This window comes from Scyliorhinus torazame, chromosome 1 (genome assembly GCF_047496885.1).
Source record: "Scyliorhinus torazame isolate Kashiwa2021f chromosome 1, sScyTor2.1, whole genome shotgun sequence".
Taxonomy (NCBI): domain Eukaryota; kingdom Metazoa; phylum Chordata; class Chondrichthyes; order Carcharhiniformes; family Scyliorhinidae; genus Scyliorhinus; species Scyliorhinus torazame.
Window position 1 is genome coordinate 88,611,308 of NC_092707.1, and position 22,166 is coordinate 88,633,473.

A 22,166-nucleotide genomic window follows, 5' to 3' on the forward strand; every position below is an offset into this window, starting at 1 on the left:
GATCAGAAATGGCTATTGCCGAGTACTCCGTATCCTCCACCCTCTGAATCAGCGCCCTGCTCATGACAAAAAAGTCAATCCAGGAATAAGCCTTGTTGCCATGGGAGAAGGCCTCGCAAACCTCCATGGATCCACCTCTCCCATCTGGTTCATGAACCCCCTCAGCACCTTGGCCGCCGCCGACCTCCTGCCCGTCCTAGACCTGGAGCGATCCAATGCTGGGTCCAACACCATGTTGAAATCCCCCTCCCATTATCAGGCCCCCTGTCTCCAGGTCCGGAATTCGGCCCAGCATGCGCCGCATGAACCCCGCATCGTTCCAATTCGGGGCGTATACATTGACCAACACCACCCGCTCCCCCTGCAGCTTGCCACTTACCATCACATCCCTACCGCCATTGTCTGCCACAATGCTCGACGCTTCGAACGACACTCTCTTCCCCACCAAGATCGCCACCCCCTGATTTTTTGCATCCAAACCCGAATGAAACACCTGCCCTACCCACCCCTTTCTCAACCTTACCTGATCCGCCACCCTCGGGTGCGTCTCCTGAAGCCTGACCACATCCGCCTTCAGGTGCACGAACACCCGGGCCCGCTTGACCGGCCCATTCAGTCCCCTTACATTCCAGGTTATCAGCCGGATCAGGGGGCTACTGACCCCCGTCCCCCGCCAACTAGCCATAGCCCTTCCTAGGCCAGCCACGTGCCTGCGCACCCCGCACGACCCATTCCCCACAGCAGCAGACCCCTGCCCCGACCTCCTCTACCAACTCCAGCGCCATTCCAGCAGCAACCTGGTGTCCCCCCCCCCCCCCGTCCCCCCCCCCGCTAGGTCACCCCCTAGCTGCATTGCTCCCCCCATTGCACTCCCGTAAGTCAGCTGACTCCTGCTGACCCCGGCCACTCCATCGCCACCCCCCCACCCCCCAGTGTGGAACTCCCCCCCCCCCCCCCCCCCCCCCCCCCCCGTCCACCAGCAGGACCTCATCCATTCCACTCCCAGCGTGGAAGAAAAAGCCCGCGCTTCCCAGCTCTGGCCCTGCCCCTTGAACCCTAAACGCGGGAAAAAGCCCGCACATTCCACTCGCCCTGTCGCGCCTCCCCTGGCGCAGCTCCCTTTCCAGGCCCGGTCCCACTACCCCCAACTCAGCCCCCCCCCCCCCCCCGCGGGGCCCCATCTCCCCTACCGACCATCAACCCCCCCCCCCCCAAGCAGTTTACCTACCCCCCCCCTCCCACGAGCCCACCCAGCGGACCTAATCAAAACAATGCCCAATCAACCCCCAAAAAACAAAGAACCCCCCCCTCGAAACACAACCCAACAATCCCCAACCATCCCTCCACCGCGACCCCTCATCCCCGACCCTTAGTCTGAGTCCAGTTTTTCGGCCTGAACAAAGGCCCACGCCTCCTCCAGGGACTCGAAATAATGGTGTCGATCCTTAAAGGTGATCCACAGACGCGCCGGCTGCAGCATACCGAACTTCACCCCCTTCCTGTGCAGCACTGCCTTCGCCCGGTTGTAACCGGCCCACTTCTTCGCCACCTCCGCGCTCCAATCCTGGTAGATCCGGACCTCCGCGTTCTCCCACCTGCTGCTCCGCTCCTTCTTGTCCCACCTTAGCACACACTCTCGATCAGCAAACCGGTGGAACCGCATCAGCACCGCCCGCGGCGGCTCGCTGGGCCTGGGCCTCCTCGCTAGCACTCGGTGAGCCCCCCCCCCCCAGCTCCAAGGGCCCCTGAAAGGCCCCCGCTCCCATCAGCGAATTCAGCATGGTGACCACGTAGGCCCCCACGTCCAATCCCACCGGGAGGCCCAGGATCCGTAGGTTTTTCCGCCTCGACCGGTTCTCCATCTCCTCGAACCTCGCCTGCCATTTCTTGTGGAGCGCCTCCACCTTCACCGCCAGGCCCAGGATCTCGTCCTCATTCTCTGAGACCTTCTGCTGGACCTCCCGGATCGCCGCCCCTTGGGCCGTCTGGGTCTCCAGCAGCTTATTGATTGAAGCCTTCATCGGCTCCAGCAGCTCTGCTTTCAGTTCCTTAAAACAGCATTGGAGAGGCTCCTGCTGCTCTTGCAGCCACTGCCTCCATGCTGCCTGGTCTCCGCCCGCCGCCATCTTGGTCCTCCTCCCTCGCACCTTTCTTTACTTCAATGCCACTTTTTTAATCGCCCCACTCCTGGTCCAATCCATACACTATCGGGGGAATGTTGCTGTCCCCTTCCCACACCGGGAAACGACGAACAAGCGCCGTTACGGGCCCTAAAAAGAGCCCAAAAGTCCATTTTTAGCGGGAGCTGCCGAACGTGCGACTTGGCTCCGCACAGCCGCCACCGGATGTCCAATGCTCTGGAAATATGACGTACAGAAACTTGATCTAACTGAGAAGTAGTTTGTGACTGTTTCAGGAAATAATTATTTCTAAACTTGATTTGTGAGATTCCAGCAGGTATCTGGTAGCCCTGCAATGGGGATGTACTTAGAACTTGATGATTTGGCTGCAATTAACACACATCCTCCTCCTTACTGTCTCTGCAACGCTAACCATTCCTTGCCTCCATTCTCCAGTCCTGATTTTCCTTACTCGCCACAGAAGCTAGTCTAGGCCCCCCTCCATCCTTATTCCCAAATCCGCCTCAGCGCAATCTGCCTCGCTTTCACTGGGCAGCACTTGATCCTCCTGTGCCTCAATGCTAGGAATATGTTATGCTTAGCTGTGACCATTTCCTCATTGCTCATCTTTTTCTCTTCCTCATTGTCCTTTCCATACTGACCACTGTATGAACAATGCGTATCGTAGAACAGTCGCAAAACTGTGAATTTGCCACTCCAGACTGCATATGGACAGCACACAGGTGTAGCTTGCAACAACATTTGGTGCGACTGCCATGTTCTGTGAAGTAATCTGAAGCTTCCCTGCAGTCAGTGTCAATGCAAATGTGTGGCAAATGCTAACCCATTCTTTCCTTTCCTTGCAGGATGACATGCATAGGGTCATTGACCAGCAGTTAATGGACAAACAACAGAGAGAGTGTCGTCCGCCAGCACAATCCTATAGGAACAGCTGCAGCATGAGGCACAAAGTCATCTCCTCAGTGAGACCGGAACGTAACCAAGAAGAGGTCATTGGGGCAGAAAGAAAACGTCCTTTCTCATTTTTCAAGAAGAATTAACTTTCTTTGTAATTACTAAAGGGACACTCGTGGAATTGGTGGGGCTTCAAGAGGTTCTTTGTACAAAGAATGTTTCGTTGAATGAGGAAGGGAACTCAATCTTCCTGGGCTCAGGCGATGCTTCCATTCACCTGCAAAGGGGCGGCAGGATGACGTAGTGGGGCAAAGCCTGGGTAATGCAGGCTAGGTCAGGTAGCCTTGTTGCTGGAGATGTTCTCTGCTATAACTGGTGCCCAAATAGTCTTTGACAAAGGTTCTTGTATGTGGAGTGTTGCACGACCATACTGTACATAACCGGTTAAAACAAATCGTGTTAAGTTCAATTATTTCACAAATAACTAAAAATACGAGTTGAAGAATGTCTGATCTGCGAAGACTGAAAGTTTGTGCAATATTATTTGAGATTGTTGGGCTGTTTGTCTTTAAAGAATCGTACGAGCCAGCAAACCCATATGCATCCATAGTGAGCAAGTAACTGTACAGCACTCTGAACAGTGTACCTCAGAAGATTCATATGGAATATTGCTGCATGTGCATGTGAAGCGTGGGCAGTTCACTGTGTGCCTGTAGAATGCAGTGTCTGCAACGCGTGCCTGTTCAATATAGTGCAAGATAGTGCACTGTGCACAAGTACAGTGTTGGTTTGCACTTTGTGTTTGTGTATAAAGTGTTCCATAATACCATCTCCATAGAATGTCAGTGGGTGCTAGTTCAGTGTGTGAGTGCACTGTGAGAGTATGAAGTGTTAATCAATGTACTGTGCCATAATCCCTGTACAGTATAGGTTCACGGTTGATGTTTAAAATCTGTCGGGAACCTGAAAAACACAGGAGTACATGGGATGCTCAGCAACTGAAAAGAAAAAAGATGGATTCCTGTTTTGAGTGGAGACATTTAATCAAAGCGAATGAGGGACCTTCACCTGAAACAGTAAGGGTGATTCTGAGACTCGGGTGGGAGCAGTGGGAGCTGGGTGCCCATCTCAGCAAATCACAGGCAATGCAGCTCATGTTTTCTTCGTTGATGAAGGGAAAAGTTAATTGACTGTACACCCACAATGGAACAATCCCCTGGAGCACCCTATTGCAGAATCATCATTAACCTGTCCTTTCTCTTTTCAGACGCTGATGGCTGTGTTATGTACTTTGTGTCCTTTATTTTTATTTAACATTCAGTGAAAGAGTTGGATAGAGCCATATCCAGTATACTAGCTGTGTGCCAATACTGTAAAGTATAGGATTATACAAGGTATAATGCAGGTTGAGATAGCAGATTTTGTGTGCAGTTTGTGTGGAAGATATTGGACAACACAAGTACAGTATGAGATGATGCACTAATATATAGCAAGGTGTATGGCATAGATTGAAACTGTGGACTGTACACGTCTATAAACAAATGTGGTTTAGGTTGAAGAAGCAGAATGTGTGCCTGGATAACGTGGGATAGAATAATGCAATGTGTATGATATAGTTGGGGACGGTGTGCCTGTGCAGTATTGTGTAGGCTATAGGTTGAGATATAGACTGTGCCTATTCAGCATCATGGACACATACAACATGTGCTTGAAAGTGTGAGATTGTTCTGTGTGTGTAGAATAGTGAGAGACAATGCACCGTAGAAGTGCAGGCACCAATGTAATAATGTGGGGTAATATACATATGAACAATTGTGTGGGATAATGTGGTATGTACATGCCTGATGTGAATAGAACACCTTTTGCTTGTGCAGTAGATGGTGTGACTGCACCATGTGCCTATAAACCACAGATGAATGATATACACTATTATTATTAGGGTGCTGAGTAATTGTGTGCCTATAAAGAGCTGTGGTATAATGCACAGTGGGTGTACACGGTGTCAGTACATCATTTCTGTGCCATATATGGACATAGCATGACTGTACACAACTCTTCTTTTGGTGTTCACAGGCAATTAAAGTTAGCGACCTATTAATTTTTCTTGCAACAGCCACCCGTGCAGTCATTTGCAGGGTCTGAGTGGTCATGCAGCTTAAGGGAACATTGTCTGTATAAAATGGTGCTGGTTGCACATTTGCCTGTGGAGTACAGTATTACATGTACTGTATACCTTGCACAGTATTCTCTAGGATTGGTATACTACAAAGCACCATGGACGGTGTTGTTTGATCTGTGCATTATCTGCTTACACAGCATTATAGAGGTTAGTGCACTCTGTACCTGTGCAGTAGTGTACCATGTGCCTTTCCTGCCTTTCCAGTAGTGTGTATGTGTGTGTACCTGTCTGATAATGCACCATGTGCATGTAGATGTAGAAATATATCCTGCGCATGTCCACTGTGATGTGGGCTAGTGTAACGTGTGCCTCAAGCCTATATTGCTCGCTAGTGCACCACATGATATGTGATGGATTGTCATGTGCTTTCATGTTGCCACTGAATGTCACCTCACTATTGTATGGAAGGTTGTTACGTGTGATTGAGAAGTTTCCGATAAGATTGCGTGCTGTTTGCTGCTGCAGCACTCTGCGGAGCAGTGGCACCACCTGCTGTACAATACAGCATGAGAAACGGAGTACAGCATGGGGCAGTGTACTGTGTGCCTTTACAATGAGTTGTAGATGCAATGTGTACCTAACTGGTACATTGTGGATGGAATAGTTATTTATTTGTGGGGTTATGTAAGACATACCTGTACAACAGTTTACCATGGGCCTCTGCAAGCATAGTATGGTGCTGGGCACAGATTGGCTGAGCACTATATCTGGATACATTTCCAGGTGTCTGTAATTGGATAGTATAAGGTACAGTATAGGGTCTTATGCGGTGATGTGTTCACGGGTAGACAGATCAGTACAGTGTAAAGTAGCATGGCGTAATGCACTGTCCATTACTGTGCTGTGTGCCTGTGTAATAGGCTGTGGGTTAAGATTTGGCTATCTGCTTAGAGGAAACATGGGCTGGTTCATGAAATACAAATGAACAGCACAGCGAGTTTAGGTGTGTGTGTGTGTGTGTGTGTTTTTTATGTGCACCTACCCCAGCTCCATAATCCTAACTAGCAGATGCAAATCAGTCATGCTGAGCACGGAGGTTTTGAGTTCACTCTCCATATGTGTTAAACTAAAAGTGCCAGTCAGAGCAGCAGTGGGATTTTGGCCTTCATCGTCTCCCTGGGCTTCAGCAGTACCTCCTCCTTGGGCTGGGGCACTACCTCCTCCTTAGGCTGCGGCGCTACCTCCTCCCTAGGCTGCGGCGCTACCTCCTCACTGGGCTGGGGCACCACCTCCTCCCTGGGCTGGGGCACTCCTCCTCCCTGGGCTGGGGCACTCTCAGTTGGGTTCCTTCTTCAGTCACGAACACAGACCTGCTGAAAACTCTGCATTTGTGGATCGAGGTGAGGGTAGGACAATGGCTCAGCTGCAAATCCCGAGGTTCAGATCACCGGTCTGAGCCTATAGGTCAAGAGTAAAATGGAGGATGAAACTGTATCTCTGTATTAATCAGCACCTTCAGGAGTGGAGGGTAGAAAACTAGAAGGCAATTTTTTTGTGAATGTAATACTGTTGTGACTGGAGACTTTAGCATGGATGCCACGCACAATGGATCAAAATAACTGCAACCCATTCTTAACAGTTTAAGCAACATTGAAGCAAACTGTTGCAGATGCTGCAAATCTGAAATAAAAACCGCACATGTTGGAAATACTCAGCAGATCTGGCAGCATCTGTGGACAGAGGAACAGGAGTTCTGATGAGAGATCACTGACCTGAAACAGTAACTCTTGTTTTCCTCTCTCCCCAAGACAAGTGACCAGCACAGATCCAGGCTGAGACAGTCATATTGTCCCACAGTATACTAGAAGATCACTTACTGTTCTAGTATATAGTGTTTAAACCCCCTGCTTTTTATGCACCTGTATGAATGAGAATTGGTATCTCAGCAGTCACCAAAATTGCAGTTGTGACATACTGACAGCCTCAATGCTGATTGTGCAATAATAAATGTATTTGCAGCTGTATTGATTGTAAAATTGCCACAGATTCCCTGTTATCTTCAGTACAATGAAACTTATTTTCAATCGTGGCTCAAGACCTGCTCGGCCCTGTCAGAATTATATATATACAATTCCCACAGGACATCATACAAACAAGTCAAACTGTGCAGGTTTAGGGTTTAGATATTGTAAATCAGCTATGAGTTTCACTCTTGTGCTTTACAATGTCATCTGAGCTCCTTTTTTGGGTCACTGCCTTAAAATATTAACCCTCTTTGGCACAAGCTTTGAACCTTTTCTGCAATTGCTAAGAAGGTTGGTTGAGTTGAGTGTGGCATTCGGTGGGGGGCGCTTAACAAGCCATTCAGAAGCCAGAATTGCATCCATTCCACCTTTAACCTGACGAGCAACCAGGAGGAAGTCTCACCACTGCTGAAAGCAAATACTCTTTTAATGCCACCACGATTACAGATAACACACAAACTGCTCACATCTGGCCTAAAGTGGATCATGGTCCATGCACCCATCTGTTCTATTAGCCAGTGTTCTTATCCCACAACACACTGTATAAAGCCTTATTGACAAATGGAGGGTAGCGCCCAGTGCCAACCCAACCCAATTCAAAAGGAATGGGCGCAGAAACAGTTGGCTAAGGTGCTCAAGCAGCTCCTGAGTTTCCATTTTCAGAACCGAGAGTTTATGACATTAGGCAGGGCTGGTTCGCAGCTCATGTACAGGGAATGAATTCCCTCCAGAGGGGGGCGCTGAAGAGCATCTCGCTGCTGAGAAGCGATGAATGTCACAGAGTGGCTTAAATTTGCTGTACATAATAGAGAGCTTGGATTTTTTTCTATACTGAAGAGGTTTCATAACAGTTGAGATTATTTGTAAATGAAATACAGTTTACTGTTTAATTTGTATATGAAGAGAAATACATTATACAAATGCTTATTTTTTAGTAAAAATGCTGCTGCCTTTTTTATAGTCCCTGTCTTGTACTGAGCTTTAAAAGCTCCTTGAAACAGATATTTCTATGAAGTGTGTCAGAGCCACTGTAATAATAAAGAGGAATGCGGACGGGAAGCTGATTGTGTTGTCGCTATGTTCGAGTTTTTAAACCTGCAGTTTTTTGTTAAGGAGGATGTCCTGGCGGTTAAATAAATGCACTGCATAATGTTACGTTCAAAACATTACAGTGCAAGGTTTGATTCCAGTGTGGGCTGAGTGAACTGATCGTTGGCAGGCTGCTCTCCAACATCTCCCGAGCCTTGCCGGACAGTGCTCTGATGTGGCAGGGCCGGCCGTGCACCTGTCCAGTGCCAGGTGAGGGCACGTTCAGTGTTCACCTGAGCTACCTCTCCTGCCAAATCCTCGCTCCCTATCACACAACGAAAGTTACCCCAGCCAAGCTGTGGAGGGCTGCCGCCAACAGCAGAATCGGAGAATACTTGGGAAATTCCCTCTCCTGCTGAATTGTGTGGTATTAATCCCCTGCAGCCGCCATCCAAGATGTGCAACTGCAGGACAGGGACGCCCCAGCTGAGTTGCAGGTGAACTCTGGTCAGACGATGGTTACATTGTTGGTTCCAGGTCGCTCCAGGTGGTGCCCCTGCCTGGCTCTTCCCTGAGTGCAGTGAATGGGTCTGTCAACCAGGAATAAATGAATCAAAAACTCAAAACAATTTTCAGCACAAATGTGATTTTATTTATTTTTTAAAAGGTGGTGCAGTGGTTAGCACTGCTACCTCACAGCGCCAGGAACCCGGGTTCGATTCCGACCTTGGGTGACAGTTGGTGTGGAGTTTACACATTCGCCCCGTGTCTGCGTGGTTTTCTCCCACAGTCCAAAGATGTGCAGGTTAGTGCTGTGTTCTTTGTTTTAGTTCTTTCAGGATGGCAAAGGTTGTAGTGTTAACAAAGAACAGCAAGCAGTGTTCAACAAACAAAGCTAATTTATTACACTACACTGAATTAGATTCAAACATATTACGAAGGAATTAGTTAAGTAAAGATTACACTACACATCTACTAGTTATACTATTAGTTTGAATGTCTCACAACTAGTCTGTCTTGCTTCTCTTGTTCTCTTCTGCTCTCTCATCTGTAGCCATCTATCTCCCAGAAATCAAGTAGGCATGTGATATGTATATGGTTGCTCTATAGCATTCTCTAGTGACTAGAGTAGTAACATTACATTAACCCTTTATGTGCTTTACAATATCCACATATTGTGACAGATGGATTGATCATGCAAAATTGCCCCTTGGTTAGGTTGCAGGGATGAGGAATGGGCCTAAGTCTGGTGCTCTTTTGGAGGGTCAGTGCAGACGCAGTGGGCAGAGTGGCCTCCTGCACCGTATGGGTTCTATATGTTGAAGATCTTGTGGCGCAGTGGGTAGCGTCCCCATAACTCCAGGCTAGAAGCTACTGGTTCAAGTTCCGTTTCAGGTGGTTGTGGAAGATATGTTCCTAATTTAATCAAACCAGTTGATGATCTGCCTGTAAATCTTTCTGGGCAGGTGGTAAGAGAGTGGGAGTTGTCAGTTCAGCCATACTGCAGTACGTAAAGGCAAACCACAACAATACTTTACCCCAGCACAATTGTGGACCAGTCTAATGGAAGTCCCTGGTTGCCAATTTCCACTTGGGGCATGGTACCAGGGTCGATCTAGCCCACATCTTTTCCAATATCAACTCATATGTAGTTGCATTTTTTATGGAAGATGCACTGTCCATTCTTAGTGCATGTTAGTATTTTTTTGTTTTTTGACATGGTTTCACTTTGCTGGAACATAAATTAGAAACTCTTGGTGACGTAGCGATCTGCAAGGGATCGGAGTAAAGTGATAATGCCATTATTGGACTAGTGACCTGAAGACATGCCAACTGAATCCCACTGGCGGCTGGAGCGCTCCGGTTTCCTCCCACAAGTCCTGAAAGACGTACTTGTTAGGTGAATTGGACATTCTGAATTCTCCCTCAGTGTACCCAAACGGTCGCCGGAGTGTGGCGCATAGGGGATTTTGACAGTAACTTCATTGCAGTGTTAATGTACTTGTGACACTAATAAAGATTATTATTCGGATGACAAAATGCTGGCAGTAATTTTGACTAGGTGAGCTCCTCTGCTAAAATAAGGGGCAATGGTCTGCCCTCGGGCACAGTTTAAATGTCTCTGTTTCCTGAGCTACGTTTGTGTTTAACGAGCTGCATTCAATCGCACACCAGGAATGCCTGAGATGAACGGTGACTGGGGTCACACAACATCCGGCGTTGCAAGAACAAGGTACAGAGCTAACCAATTCACGTTAAGCAGGACACATTTATCTATAACAATATTGGTTTTCAGTAGCATATTAACCCTAAGTTCAAATGTCGCAAAGTGCTGAACGCGATTATATAGATTTTTCCTGTGACTGATCAAAATTTCCATTTAAATAAATCCCTCATTTATTCATAATCTTGCAGCAGAATATGAGGCCATTTAACCCATTGTGCCCATGCTGGCTTTTTGAAAGAGTCGCCATTAAGTCGGCACATTTCCCTCTCTTTTAGCACAGGGCTAAATCGCTGGCTTTGAAAGCAGGCCAGCAGCACGGTTCAATTCCCGTACCAGCCTCCCCGAACAGGCGCCGGAATGTGGCGACTAGGGGCTTTTCACAGTAACTTCATTTGAAGCCTACTTGTGACAATAAGCGATTTTCATTTCATTTTCTTTCATCACACCCCTGCAATTCTCCCCCCCCCCCTTGTTGGACATTCTATAACAGGAGGCCATAGTTTTAAGCTAAGGGGTGGCAGATTTATAACCAAGGAGAAATTATTGGACTCAAAGGATCATGAAGTTGTGGAAGTCCCTACCCCAGAGTGCAGTGGATACTGGAACACTAACATTTAGAGAAGATGTGGAGATGCTGGCGTTGGACTGGGGTGAGCACAGTAGGAAGTTTTACAACACCAGGTTAAAGTCCAACAGGTTTGTTTCGATGTCACTAGCTTTCGGAGCGCTGCTCCTTCCTCAGGTGAATGAAAAGGTACGTTCCAGAAACGTATGTATAGACAGATTCAAAGATGCCAGACAATGCTTGGAATGCGAGCATTAGCAGGTGATTAAATCTTTACAGATCCAGAGATGGGGTAACCCCAGGTTAAAGAGGTGTGAATTGTGTCAAGCCAGGACAGTTGGTAGGATTTTGCAGGCCAGATGGTGGGGGATGAATGTAATGCGACATGAATCCCAGGTCCCGGTTGAGGCCGCACTCATGTGTGCGGAACTTGGCTATAAGCTTCTGCTCGGCGATTCTGCGTTGTCGCGCGTCCTGAAGGCCGCCTTGGAGAACGCTTACCCGGAGATCAGAGGCTGAATGCCCTTGACTGCTGAAGTGTTCCCCGACTGGAAGGGAACATTCCTGCCTGGTGATTGTCGCACGATGTCCGTTCATTCGTTGTCGCAGCGTCTGCATGGTCTCGCCAATGTACCACGCTTCGGGACATCCTTTCCTGCAGCGTATGAGGTAGACAACGTTGTCCGAGTCACACGAGTATGTACCGCGTACCTGGTGGGTGGTGTTCTCACGTGTAATGGTGGTATCCATGTTGATGATCTGGCATGTCTTGCAGAGATTGCCATGGCAGGGTTGTGTGGTGTCGTGGTCACTGTTCTGAAGGCTGGGTAGTTTGCTGCAAACAATGGTTTGTTTGAGGTTGCGCGGTTGTTTGAAGGCAAGTAGTGGGGGTGTGGGGATGACCTTGGCAAGATGTTCATCTTCATCGATGAAGTGTTGAAGGCTGCGAAGAAGATGTCGTAGTTTCTCCACTCCGGGAAAATACTGGACGACGAAGGGTACTCGTGTCGGTTGTGTCTCGTGTTTGTCTTCTGAGGAGGTCGGTGCGGTTTTCTCCGCCTCCAAATGGGGTCTCCTCCACCTCCAACAACTCCTGATAGATATCCAACACTTTCCCCTCCCCCACCCAGGTACCAGAGACTACTCTGTCCTGTATCCCCCGTGGCGGCATCAGCGGGAAAGCCAACACCTGTTTCCTCAAAGTCCCAAACGTGTAAATATCTGAAACCATTCCCCGGCGGAAGTTTGAACTTGTCCTCCAGCACCTTCAGACTGGGAAAACTCCCGTCTATGAATAGATCTCCCATCCGTCTAATTCCTGCTCTCTGCAAACTTCGGAACCCGCCATCGGAACCCGCACAATTGCTTCACAGATCCAGGGTCCCAGGTTCGATTCCTGCTTGGGTCGCTGTCTGTGCGGAGTCTGCACATTCTCACCGTGTGTGCGTGGGTTTCCTCCGGGTGCTCCGGTCTCCTCCCACAGTCCAAAGATGTGCAGGTTAGGTGGATTGGCCATGATAAATTGCCCTTCGTGTCCCAAATTTCCCTTAGTGTTGGGTGGGGTTACTGGGTTATGGGGATAGGGTGGAGGTGTTGACTTTAGGTGGGGTGCTCTTTCCAGGAGCCGGTGCAGACTTGATGGGCCGAATGGCCTCCTTCTGCACTGTAAGTTCTATGATAATCTATCCTGCCCGGCGCGAACCTGTGGTTATTGCAAATCGGGGTCCAGACTGACACACCCTCCACCTTCTTATACCTCCTCCATTGCCCCCTGATCCTCAATGCCGCCACCACCACCGGGCTAGTGGAGTACTGGGTCGGCGAGAACGGCAGAGGTGCCGTTACCAGTGCTTCCAAACTGGTGCCTTTGCATGACGCTGCCTCCAACTGCTCCCATGCCACCCCCTCCCCCATTACCCACTTCCTAATCACCGCTATATTCGCCGCCCAGTAGTAGTTGCAAAAGTTCGGCAGCGCCAACCCACCCTCCCCCGACTGCGCTCCAACAACATTTTCTTCACCCGCTGGACCATCCTCTTTCTATATATACACACACACACACACACAAGACAGACAAAAAGAGGGTGGGGGGTGGGGGGGGGGGGGGAAGGGGTTAAAAAAAATAAAGGTCAAAAGAGTCTTTGTTTCACACGTTTGTTTCCAGCATATCACTACTTTCAGTCTGAGGCTTTACTGTAGATTAATTTAGGCCCCTGCAATTCCAGAAATGCAGCACTCTCAGCCTTTCTGGAGAGAGAGGTCCTGTTCTTTGTTTTTAGCCTGTAATAGTGTTCTTGCAGATTCATTCATCCAGGCCTCTGCAGTTCCAGAAATGCAGCACTCTCAGTCTTTCTGGAGAAAACATGGAGGGGAGAGAGTAGGTCCTTGTCCCTATGCTTCCAGGAGTCAAACTGAGCTCCTTGAGCCTCTGTTAATCATTCCACTGGTGATTTTCAAAACCAATGTTTTTCAAACGGCAATCAAACCGAATCCCACCCCATCTCTCTCTCTGTGGTGCCGAAAGGTTGGAGGTGTCCTGTTCAAACGAGCAGCATCTAGCAGAATGTTTTCTCCCGTAACTTCTGAATTCCTCATTCCTCTCTGCTGCTTGATTTAAAAAAACAAACATTTTTTTTTTAAATTTTCATGGATAACAAACAATCTCAAATTGAACACAGCCCAGAAAACAGCTCATACATGGTACATTTGTTGTGCTGATAACCCTCAAAAAAACAAATTCAACCACCCTCCTATGGCACGACTACACCCTACCCCTCTCCCTTAACAGCTGATGGTAATTAATTCTTTGAAATATGAGATGAATGGCCGCCACCTCAGCTAGAATCCCTCCACTGACCCCCCCCAACAGTGTACTTGACCGTTTCCAGGTAATAATAATAATCACTTATTGTCACAAGTAGGCTTCAATGAAGTTACTGTGAAAGGCCCCGAGTCGCTACATTCCAGCGCCTGTTCGAGGAGGCCGGTACGGGAATTGAACCCGCGCTGCTGGTCTTGTTCTGCATTAAAAGCCAGCTGTTCAGCCCACTGTGCTAAACCACTAAACCAGCCCCTGTATAAGAACTCCATCAGGTTACACAACCAGGCTGAGGCAGTGGAGGAGTGGAAGCTCTCCATCCCAGCAGACCTCACCTCCGGACTATCAGTGAGGCAAAGGCAAGAGCATCTGCCTTCACTCCGGTCTACAGCCCCAACGAGTCCAACACCCCAAAATGGCCACCAACGCACGAGGATCAATGTTATGGACCGTTGACATGGTGCTAAAGAAAGGGACCCAAAATCTTGACATCTTTGGTCATGACCAAAACATGTGGGTGTGATTAGTGGGTCCACAGGAGCACCGCTCACACCTGTCCTCCGCTTCAGCAAAAAACTGCTCATTCTAGTTCTAGTCAGGTGAGCCCTGTGTACCACCTTAAGCTGGAAGAGACTGAGCGGTGTGTGGGAGGAGGTGGAATTCACCCTACAAAGGGCCTCATTCCACACATTCTCATTTAGAATAGGCCCCGACCCCACCTCTCATTTTGCCCTCCCCCGATCCAGCTGCACAGATTCCACTGAAATGATCCACCCATAAATATTTGAGATGCTCCCTCCTGCAGACCTCGCCAATAATCAGATTCCCCTCAACAGGAAGGGTTGCGGTGCTATGGGGAAAGTAGGGCAAACTCCACAAACCAAGTGGCAGAACTGAAAGTATCGGAACTGGTGCGCCCCAATAATGGAAATTTTGCCAAAGAGCCCTACCAGCTGGCAAATCGTCCCTGCATAAACAGGTCCCTAAAGCTCTCGAGCCCCTTCCCTTCCCATACCTTGACAGTCGCATCCAATCCTGATGGTGCATAAAATGGTTACTGCATGTAAGGGTCAACAATGACATGGTACTCAGCTTGTAATGTTGCCTGAACTGCCTCCACAATTTCAAAGTAGAAATCACCACCCAGTTCAAGGTTTACTTCATTGGGGAGAATGGGAGTGGTGCCATCACCAGAACCCATAAGCTCGACCCCTTACACAAACTTGTCTCCATCCTCCCCCATATGATATCTGACTCCCTATATCAACCCAGCACCTTCTCCACATTGGACACCCAATAATACAGGAGAAAGTTGGGAAACGGCAAATCCCCAGTGCTTCAGGGACCTGTTTATGGAGGGACGATTTGCCAGCCGGGAGGGTTCTTTTGCACCCCTCCCCGGGAATTAACTGGAAAATATTCACTCTTTTCCTGGTTTAACTTATAGCCCAAAAAGGAGCCAAAGCCCCTGAGTAGCTTCATAAACTTGTCCGTAGAGGAGACTGGGACCATAACATATAAGACAAGGCCATCAACAGAGACACCCCATGCTCCCCCAATCCCCCCACTTATCCCCCTCATCCTGCCGAAGACCTGTGCTATAGCCAAAGGTTCTATCCCCAGGGCGAACAGGAGCAGCGACAATGCCTTATACCCCTGCTCAATGCAAAATCCCCAAGCTCGTCCATTAGTGCGTACACTTGTACAAAGGAGGCCTTATACAAAGCCACACCCAGGAGATAAACTTCTGTCCGAGTCAAAATCTTCCAAGTGCCTCAAAAAGGTACAACTACTCCACCCTGTCAAATACCTCCTCCACATCCATAGATATAATCACCTGGCTCAGTGGCCGGAGAAGGGAAAAGGACAACGTTCAGAACCCTCCGTATATTAGCCGACAGTTGCTGCCCTTCACAAAGCCTGTCTGGTCCTCTGCAACTATGCCCGGGACATAGGACTCTAACCGCAGAGCTAGCACCTTAACCAATAACTTAGCATCAACATTCAGCAACAAGATGGGCCTGTATGAACCACACTCTGTGGGGTCTATGTTTTTTCAAAATGAGGGAGATGGAGGCCTGCGAAAGTGTGTCAGGCAGGGAACCCAGAGCTAAAGCGTTGTTAAACATATTAATAGCACGAACTGGTCTGCAAACCTCTTATAAAACTCAACGGGATACCCATGAGGGCCCGGAGCCTTACCCATTTGCATCAGCCCAATCACCCTCAGTACCTCCTCTGAACCTAATGGAACCTCCAAATTCTCCCTACTCTCTCTCTCTCTTCCCCCCCCCCCCCACCACCATTGGGGAGAGCAACCCGTCCAAGAACTCCGCCATGTCCATGTCCGACACCCTCTCCGGGGGCTCAGACTTATAAAGATCCTTATAGGAAGCTTCAAATGCCACATTGACTTCCCTCGGTGCAGTCACTAAGCTGCCGCCCAAGGCTCTGATCTGTACAATATCTCAGCAAGCTGCCTTAATTGGTGTGCCAGCAGACCCTGCCTTCTCCCTATGCTCGTATGCTATACTCTTCGAGTGCTGCAGCTGGCCCACTGCCTTCCCCATGGATACCAGGTCAAACTACATTTGCAGCTGCTTCCTAGTTGCCAGCAACTCCGGAGCCGGGTCCTCTTAAAGACGACGATCCGTTTCCAGGATTGCCCCTAACAACCGTCCTCACTGTCCTGTCTAAGTATGTTTATAAGAGATTACCTCTCCTCTTACCATCAGCTTAAGTGCCTCTATAGTGTCGAGAGAAAGACTGATCCATTTCTATTAGACCTGATGTATTCCTCAATGACCACAGAAATGCGTTCACAGAACCCCTTCTCCACTAGTAGTGCCACATCTAACCTCCATGCTGCCCGCTGGATGGGATCCATCTCCGGCTCCAGGTCCGCAAAATGTGGAGCATGGTCAGAGATTACTATCGCCGAGTATTCTACCCTTTTGACCCCCCAGAAGCAGGGACTTGCCGAACAAGAAATAGTCTGTCCTTGAATAGACCTCATGCACATGTGAAAAACTGAAAATTTCTTGTCATGCGGGTGTACAAATCTGTCCCACATCTGTTCCACGAAGGCCCGAGGAACCTTTGCCATGCCCGAGAGAGCCAGAGACTTAGGCCTAGACCAATCCATTTTGGGTTCCAGCACACAGTTGAAGTTGCCTCCCAATACCAACTGGTGTTTATCCATATCAGGGACAGAGGCCAGCAGATTCCTAATAAATGCTGCATCACCCCAGTTGGGGGCATATACTTTTCCCATGACTACCAAGGTACCTGCCAGACACCCACCACTAGTCACCACATCCCTATAATTAGGATCCGCCACAATCCTGGTGGTTGACAGGGTTACCCGCTTATTAACCAAAATTGCCACACCTTGGGCTTTTCCATTGAAGCCCCTTCCAGAGTCTGATCCCTCACCTGTAAATGGGTCACCTGCAAAAAAAACAATCCGCATTTAGGTTCTTTAGGTGAGGAAAAACTCTTCATCTTGTCACAGGGCCACCCAATCCCCTTGCGTTCCAGGTGACCAACCAAATTGGGGGTGTTGAACCCTCCATCCTACCCTCCACCCCCCCCCCCCCCCTTTCCGGAATCAGCCATCAGGGACAACTAAATAAATCTTCGAGAGGTACCAGTCCTCTTATGTTTACTCACAAGTCTGGAGATCCTCTGACTTCCATGCACTGACCCACGTGACACGGCACGACCCCACCCCAACCTTGACCTGGAAGATGAAGAGGCCCAATGCAGAGGCCCGACCCTGTCCTTGCCTGGAATTCGAACTGGCATCCGGAGCACCCGACCCCGCTCCCAAAGTTCCCGACACGGCTCCCAAAGCACCGGACCAGGCCTCCAACCACATGATCCGACCCGCAGAGGCCCACCCAGCGCCCCAACTCATCTGAAGGGAAGAAAGAAAATCAATGTGGCGGCCCGACCAGGCCTAGTTGGAGCCCAATCCCGTGAGTGCCCGACCTGACCACCAGCGCTGGATTTGACCATGTGACCCTGCCCAACCCGACCCTGCCAGCGTCTCAAATGCAACATAATCACCCCAAAAACAGAGAAGACCCCACGCGGGGACCTGAACACGGCGGTAGGAAGACCAGACCTTGTGGAACCCCAGGGCCCGACCTGATTGCGAACAAGCCCTCCCCCGGGCGACCCCAAAATCGCAAGCAGAGCCCAGGACCCCACAGATACCATCACTTACCTTCCGGCACCACCTAGAATCAGCTGCCAACCTGGGAAACACACCGGTCTGCAGGTCAGATTAAAACATGTAGTTTCAAGTATCCAAACCCCAGCATACTCCGAACAAATATACAAGCGATCGAAAACAAGATGGATGAGGTTAATGCTAGACTTACCTCTCAGAGGGAAGTGAGAGACTGCTGTGTGCTGTTTCACAGAGGCATGGCTCACTCCTGCCTCACCGGACTGTGCCATACAACCTGAGGGCTTCTCAATTCACCGGATTTGCCGCATGGCGTCCTCAGGCAAAGCGAAGGTTTGCGTCCTCATTATTTCCTCCCGATGCTCAGAAGTGGCGACCCTGGCAATGTACTGCTCCCCCGACCTGGAATGCCTGACTGTGAAGTGCCACCCATACTACCTACCACGGGGGTTCACTACTGCCATCATCACAGCGGTCTACATCGCACCCTACGTGGAAGTAAAGAAAGCGCTTGATGAATTGTACACAGCTATAAGCAACCTGCAAACGGAATATCCGGTGGCCTTGTTCATCATGGCCGGGGACTTCAACCAGGCCAACCTCTAGAGTGTCCCACCAGGGACACCAACATCCTTGAGCACTGCTACATAAAAATCAAGGGCACCTACCGCTCTATTCCCCGACCACATTTCGGAAAGTCAGACCATAAGATGATGCTCCTTCTCCCGGCATACAAGCAGAAACTTAAGCAGGAGGATACAGTTAAGAAGGTCATGCAATGCTGGTCCGAGGCAGCAGAACTGGTCCATCTTCAAGAAATCAGCAGCCAACCTAGACGAGTATGCCACTATTGTCACAGACTTCATCAGCAAGTGTGTCGAGGACTGCGTGCCAATGAAGGCAGTAAGTGCATTCCCAAACTGGAAACCATGGTTTAACCGGGCGATCCACTCCCTACTGAAGTCCAGGTCTGAGGTGCTCAAGACGGGTGACTCTGGCCGAGACAAGAAATCTAAATACAACCTCCGCAAAGCCATTAGGGACGCCAAGAGAAAATACCAGACTAAGCTAGAGTAACAGACTAACGACACAAACTCTCATTAGTTGAGGCAAGGCTTAACCAATATATTGGGCTACAAAGCAAAGCCAAGTAGAATCTCCGGCAGCAGGGCACCCCTCCCCAATGAACTCAATATAGTCTATGCTCATTTTGAGCAGAAAGCCAACAAACCAACATCACCTGTCCCAATAGCCTCGAACACACCCATACCCACCATTACAGTCTCAGAATTTAGATTGGCCTTCTTGAAAGTGAACCCATGGAAAGCAACGGGTTTTGACAAAGTCCCTGGTCGTGCACGCAGATCCTATGCGAACCAACTGACTGGTGTGTTCGCGGACATCTTCAACCTTTCCCAACTCCACTCCGAGGTTCCCATATGTTTCAAGTAGACCACCATCAAAGAAGAACCAGGCAACGTGCGTTAATGACTACCGACCAGTGGCCCTGGCATCTATCCTTATGAAGTGCTTCGAGACTAATTCTGATTCGGGGGAACCATAGATTTGAGCCAGGGAAGTGGGATGGAAATTTTCGGAGATGGGAGGAGAAAGGAATTAGGACACTGAAAGATTTGTTTCTTGGGGGACGTTTTGCGGGATTGAAGGAGCTGGGAGCGAAGCATGGGCTGGAGGAGGAGGAAATATTTAGATACATGCAGGTTCGAGACTTTGCTAGAAAGGAGATACAGAGCTTCCCAATAGAGCTGGCTTCCACATTGCTGGAGGAGGTGCTGACGACAGAGGGACTGGAGAAGGGGGTAGTATCGGTGGTTTACGGGGTTATTTTGGAGAAGGCGCCGCTAGAAGGGATCAAGGCAAAGTGGGAGGAAGAGTTGGGAGTGTTAGACGTTTAGCTGCTGTTGTATAAAGAGTCAAACACCTTTAATTTACTTCAACAGACTCTGCACAAAACTCTAATATCACATCACCTGACAGAGGCCACCTGAAGCCTCTTTACATATCAGTGTCAATTATTGGATACTTAACATAAATGAGACAACTAATTGGAATGTCTCTTAACCCATTACTTAACAGTCTCCCCTTCCTTGGTGAAAATAAATAATTAGGTGAAAATAAAATTAGAAGAAACTCAAAAACACACACGCAATTTTCTCCCTTTCTCTTTAAAAAAAATGTTTTTTTTTTAGAAGAAAAGAACCAGTCACAGAAACAATATCCAAAAGTTTCTGTGAGCTAGCCCCTCTTTTTGTAAAACAGTCTGACAGTTGATAGCTACTGTCGACCCATTTAATTTTTGCTATTTCCCCTCTGTCCAACATTTGCTTCAAACTTGCGATGTCTATCCTTAACCTTTTTTCATTGACACTTTTTGTAGAGCGCACATTTTCCCCCAGGGATTTATTGTCAATGTGATATTCAATAGGTATATTACCCAAATCCCCTAATCCCAAAATTTCTATCAATATCTGAGATATATAAAAGGCTATATCCACCGCCTCTACAAGGCTTAACATCTCAGCAGCCGAAGTGCTTTGTCCACTCTCCTTATTTTCTTTGTTTCCCACACAAGAGGACAACAAAGAACAAAGAAATGTACAGCACAGGAACAGGCCCTTCGGCCCTCCAAGCCCGTGCCGACCATACTGCCCGACTAAACTACAATCTTCTACACTTCCTGGGCCCGTATCCTTCTATTCCCATCCTATTCATATATTTGTCAAGATGCCCCTTAAATGTCCCTATCGTCCCTGCTTCCACTACCTCCTCTGGTAGCGAGTTCCAGGTACCCACTACCCTCTGCGTAAAAAACTTGCCTCGTACATCTACTCTAAACCTTGCCCCTCTCACCTTAAACCTATGCCCCCTAGTAATTGACCCCTCTACCCTGGGGAAAAGCCTCTGACTATCCACTCTGTCTATGCCCCTCATAATTTTGTATACCTCTATCAGGTCGCCCCTCAACCTCCTTCGTTCCAGTGAAAACAAACCGAGTTTATTCGATCACTCCTCATAGCTTATGCCCTCCATACCAGGCAACACTCTGGTAAATCTCTTCTGCACCCTCTCTAAAGCCTCCACATCCTTCTGGTAGTGTGGCGACCAGAATTGAACACTATACTCCAAGTGTGGCCTAACTAAGGTTCTATACAGCTGCAACATGACTTGCCAATTCTTATACTCAATGCCCCGGCCAATGAAGGCAAGCATGCCGTATGCCTTCTTGACTACCTTCTCCACCTGTGTTGCCCCTTTCAATGACCTGTGGACCTGTACTCCTAGATCTCTTTGACTTTCAATACTCTTGAGGGTTCTACCATTCACTGTATATTCCCTACCTGCATTAGACCGTCCAAAATGCATTACCTCACATTTGTCCAGATTAAACTCCATCTGCCATCTCTCCGCCCAAGTCTCCAGACAATCTAAATCCTGCTGTATCCTCAGACAGTCCTCATTGCTATCCGCAATTCCACCAACCTTTGTGTCATCTGCAAACTTACTAATCAGACCAGTTACATTTTCCTCCAAATCATTTATATATACTACAAAGAGCAAAGGTCCCAGCACTGATCCCTGTGGAACACCACTGGTCACAGCCCTCCAATTAGAAAAGCATCCCTCCATTGCTACCCTCTGCCTTCTATGGCCTAGCCAGTTCTGTATCCACCTTGCCAGTTCACCCCTGATCCCGTGTGACTTCACCTTTTGTACTAGTCTACCATGAGGGACCTTGTCAAAGGCCTTACTGAAGTCCATATAGACAACATCTACTGCCCTACCTGCATCAATCATCTTAGTGACCTCCTCGAAAAACTCTATCAAGTTAGTGAGACACGACCTCCCCTTCACAAAACCGTGCTGCCTCTCACTAATACGTCCATTTGCTTCCAAATGGGAGTAGATCCTGTCTCGAAGAATTCTCTCCAGTAATTTCCCTACCACTGAAGTAAGGCTCACCGGCCTGTAGTTCCCGGGATTATCCTTGCTACCCTTCTTAAACAGAGGAACAACATTGGCTATTCTCCAGTCCTCCGGGACATCCCCTGAAGACAGTGAGGATCCAAAGATTTCTGTCAAGGCCTCAGCAATTTCCTCTCCAGCCTCCTTCAGTATTCTGGGGTAGATCCCAT

At 48.7% G+C, this 22,166-nt stretch overlaps 1 protein-coding gene across 4 annotated transcripts in view; it reads left to right on the top strand.

Moving 5' to 3' along the window:
• The window catches only part of LOC140409407 (BICD family-like cargo adapter 1), a 176,385-nt gene extending 168,148 nt beyond the window's left edge, over positions 1-8,237 (top strand). For 3 of the 4 annotated variants that reach the window (XM_072497851.1, XM_072497854.1, XM_072497859.1), the window contains one exon: positions 2,987-8,237. In XM_072497851.1, the coding sequence (XP_072353952.1) occupies positions 2,987-3,181 (195 nt within the window). In that variant the 3' untranslated portion in view covers positions 3,182-8,237. The remainder of the gene's footprint in view (positions 1-2,986) is intronic. The other variant, XR_011940331.1, reaches the window with a different exon arrangement.
• Positions 8,238-22,166: the final 13,929 nt, after the last annotated feature.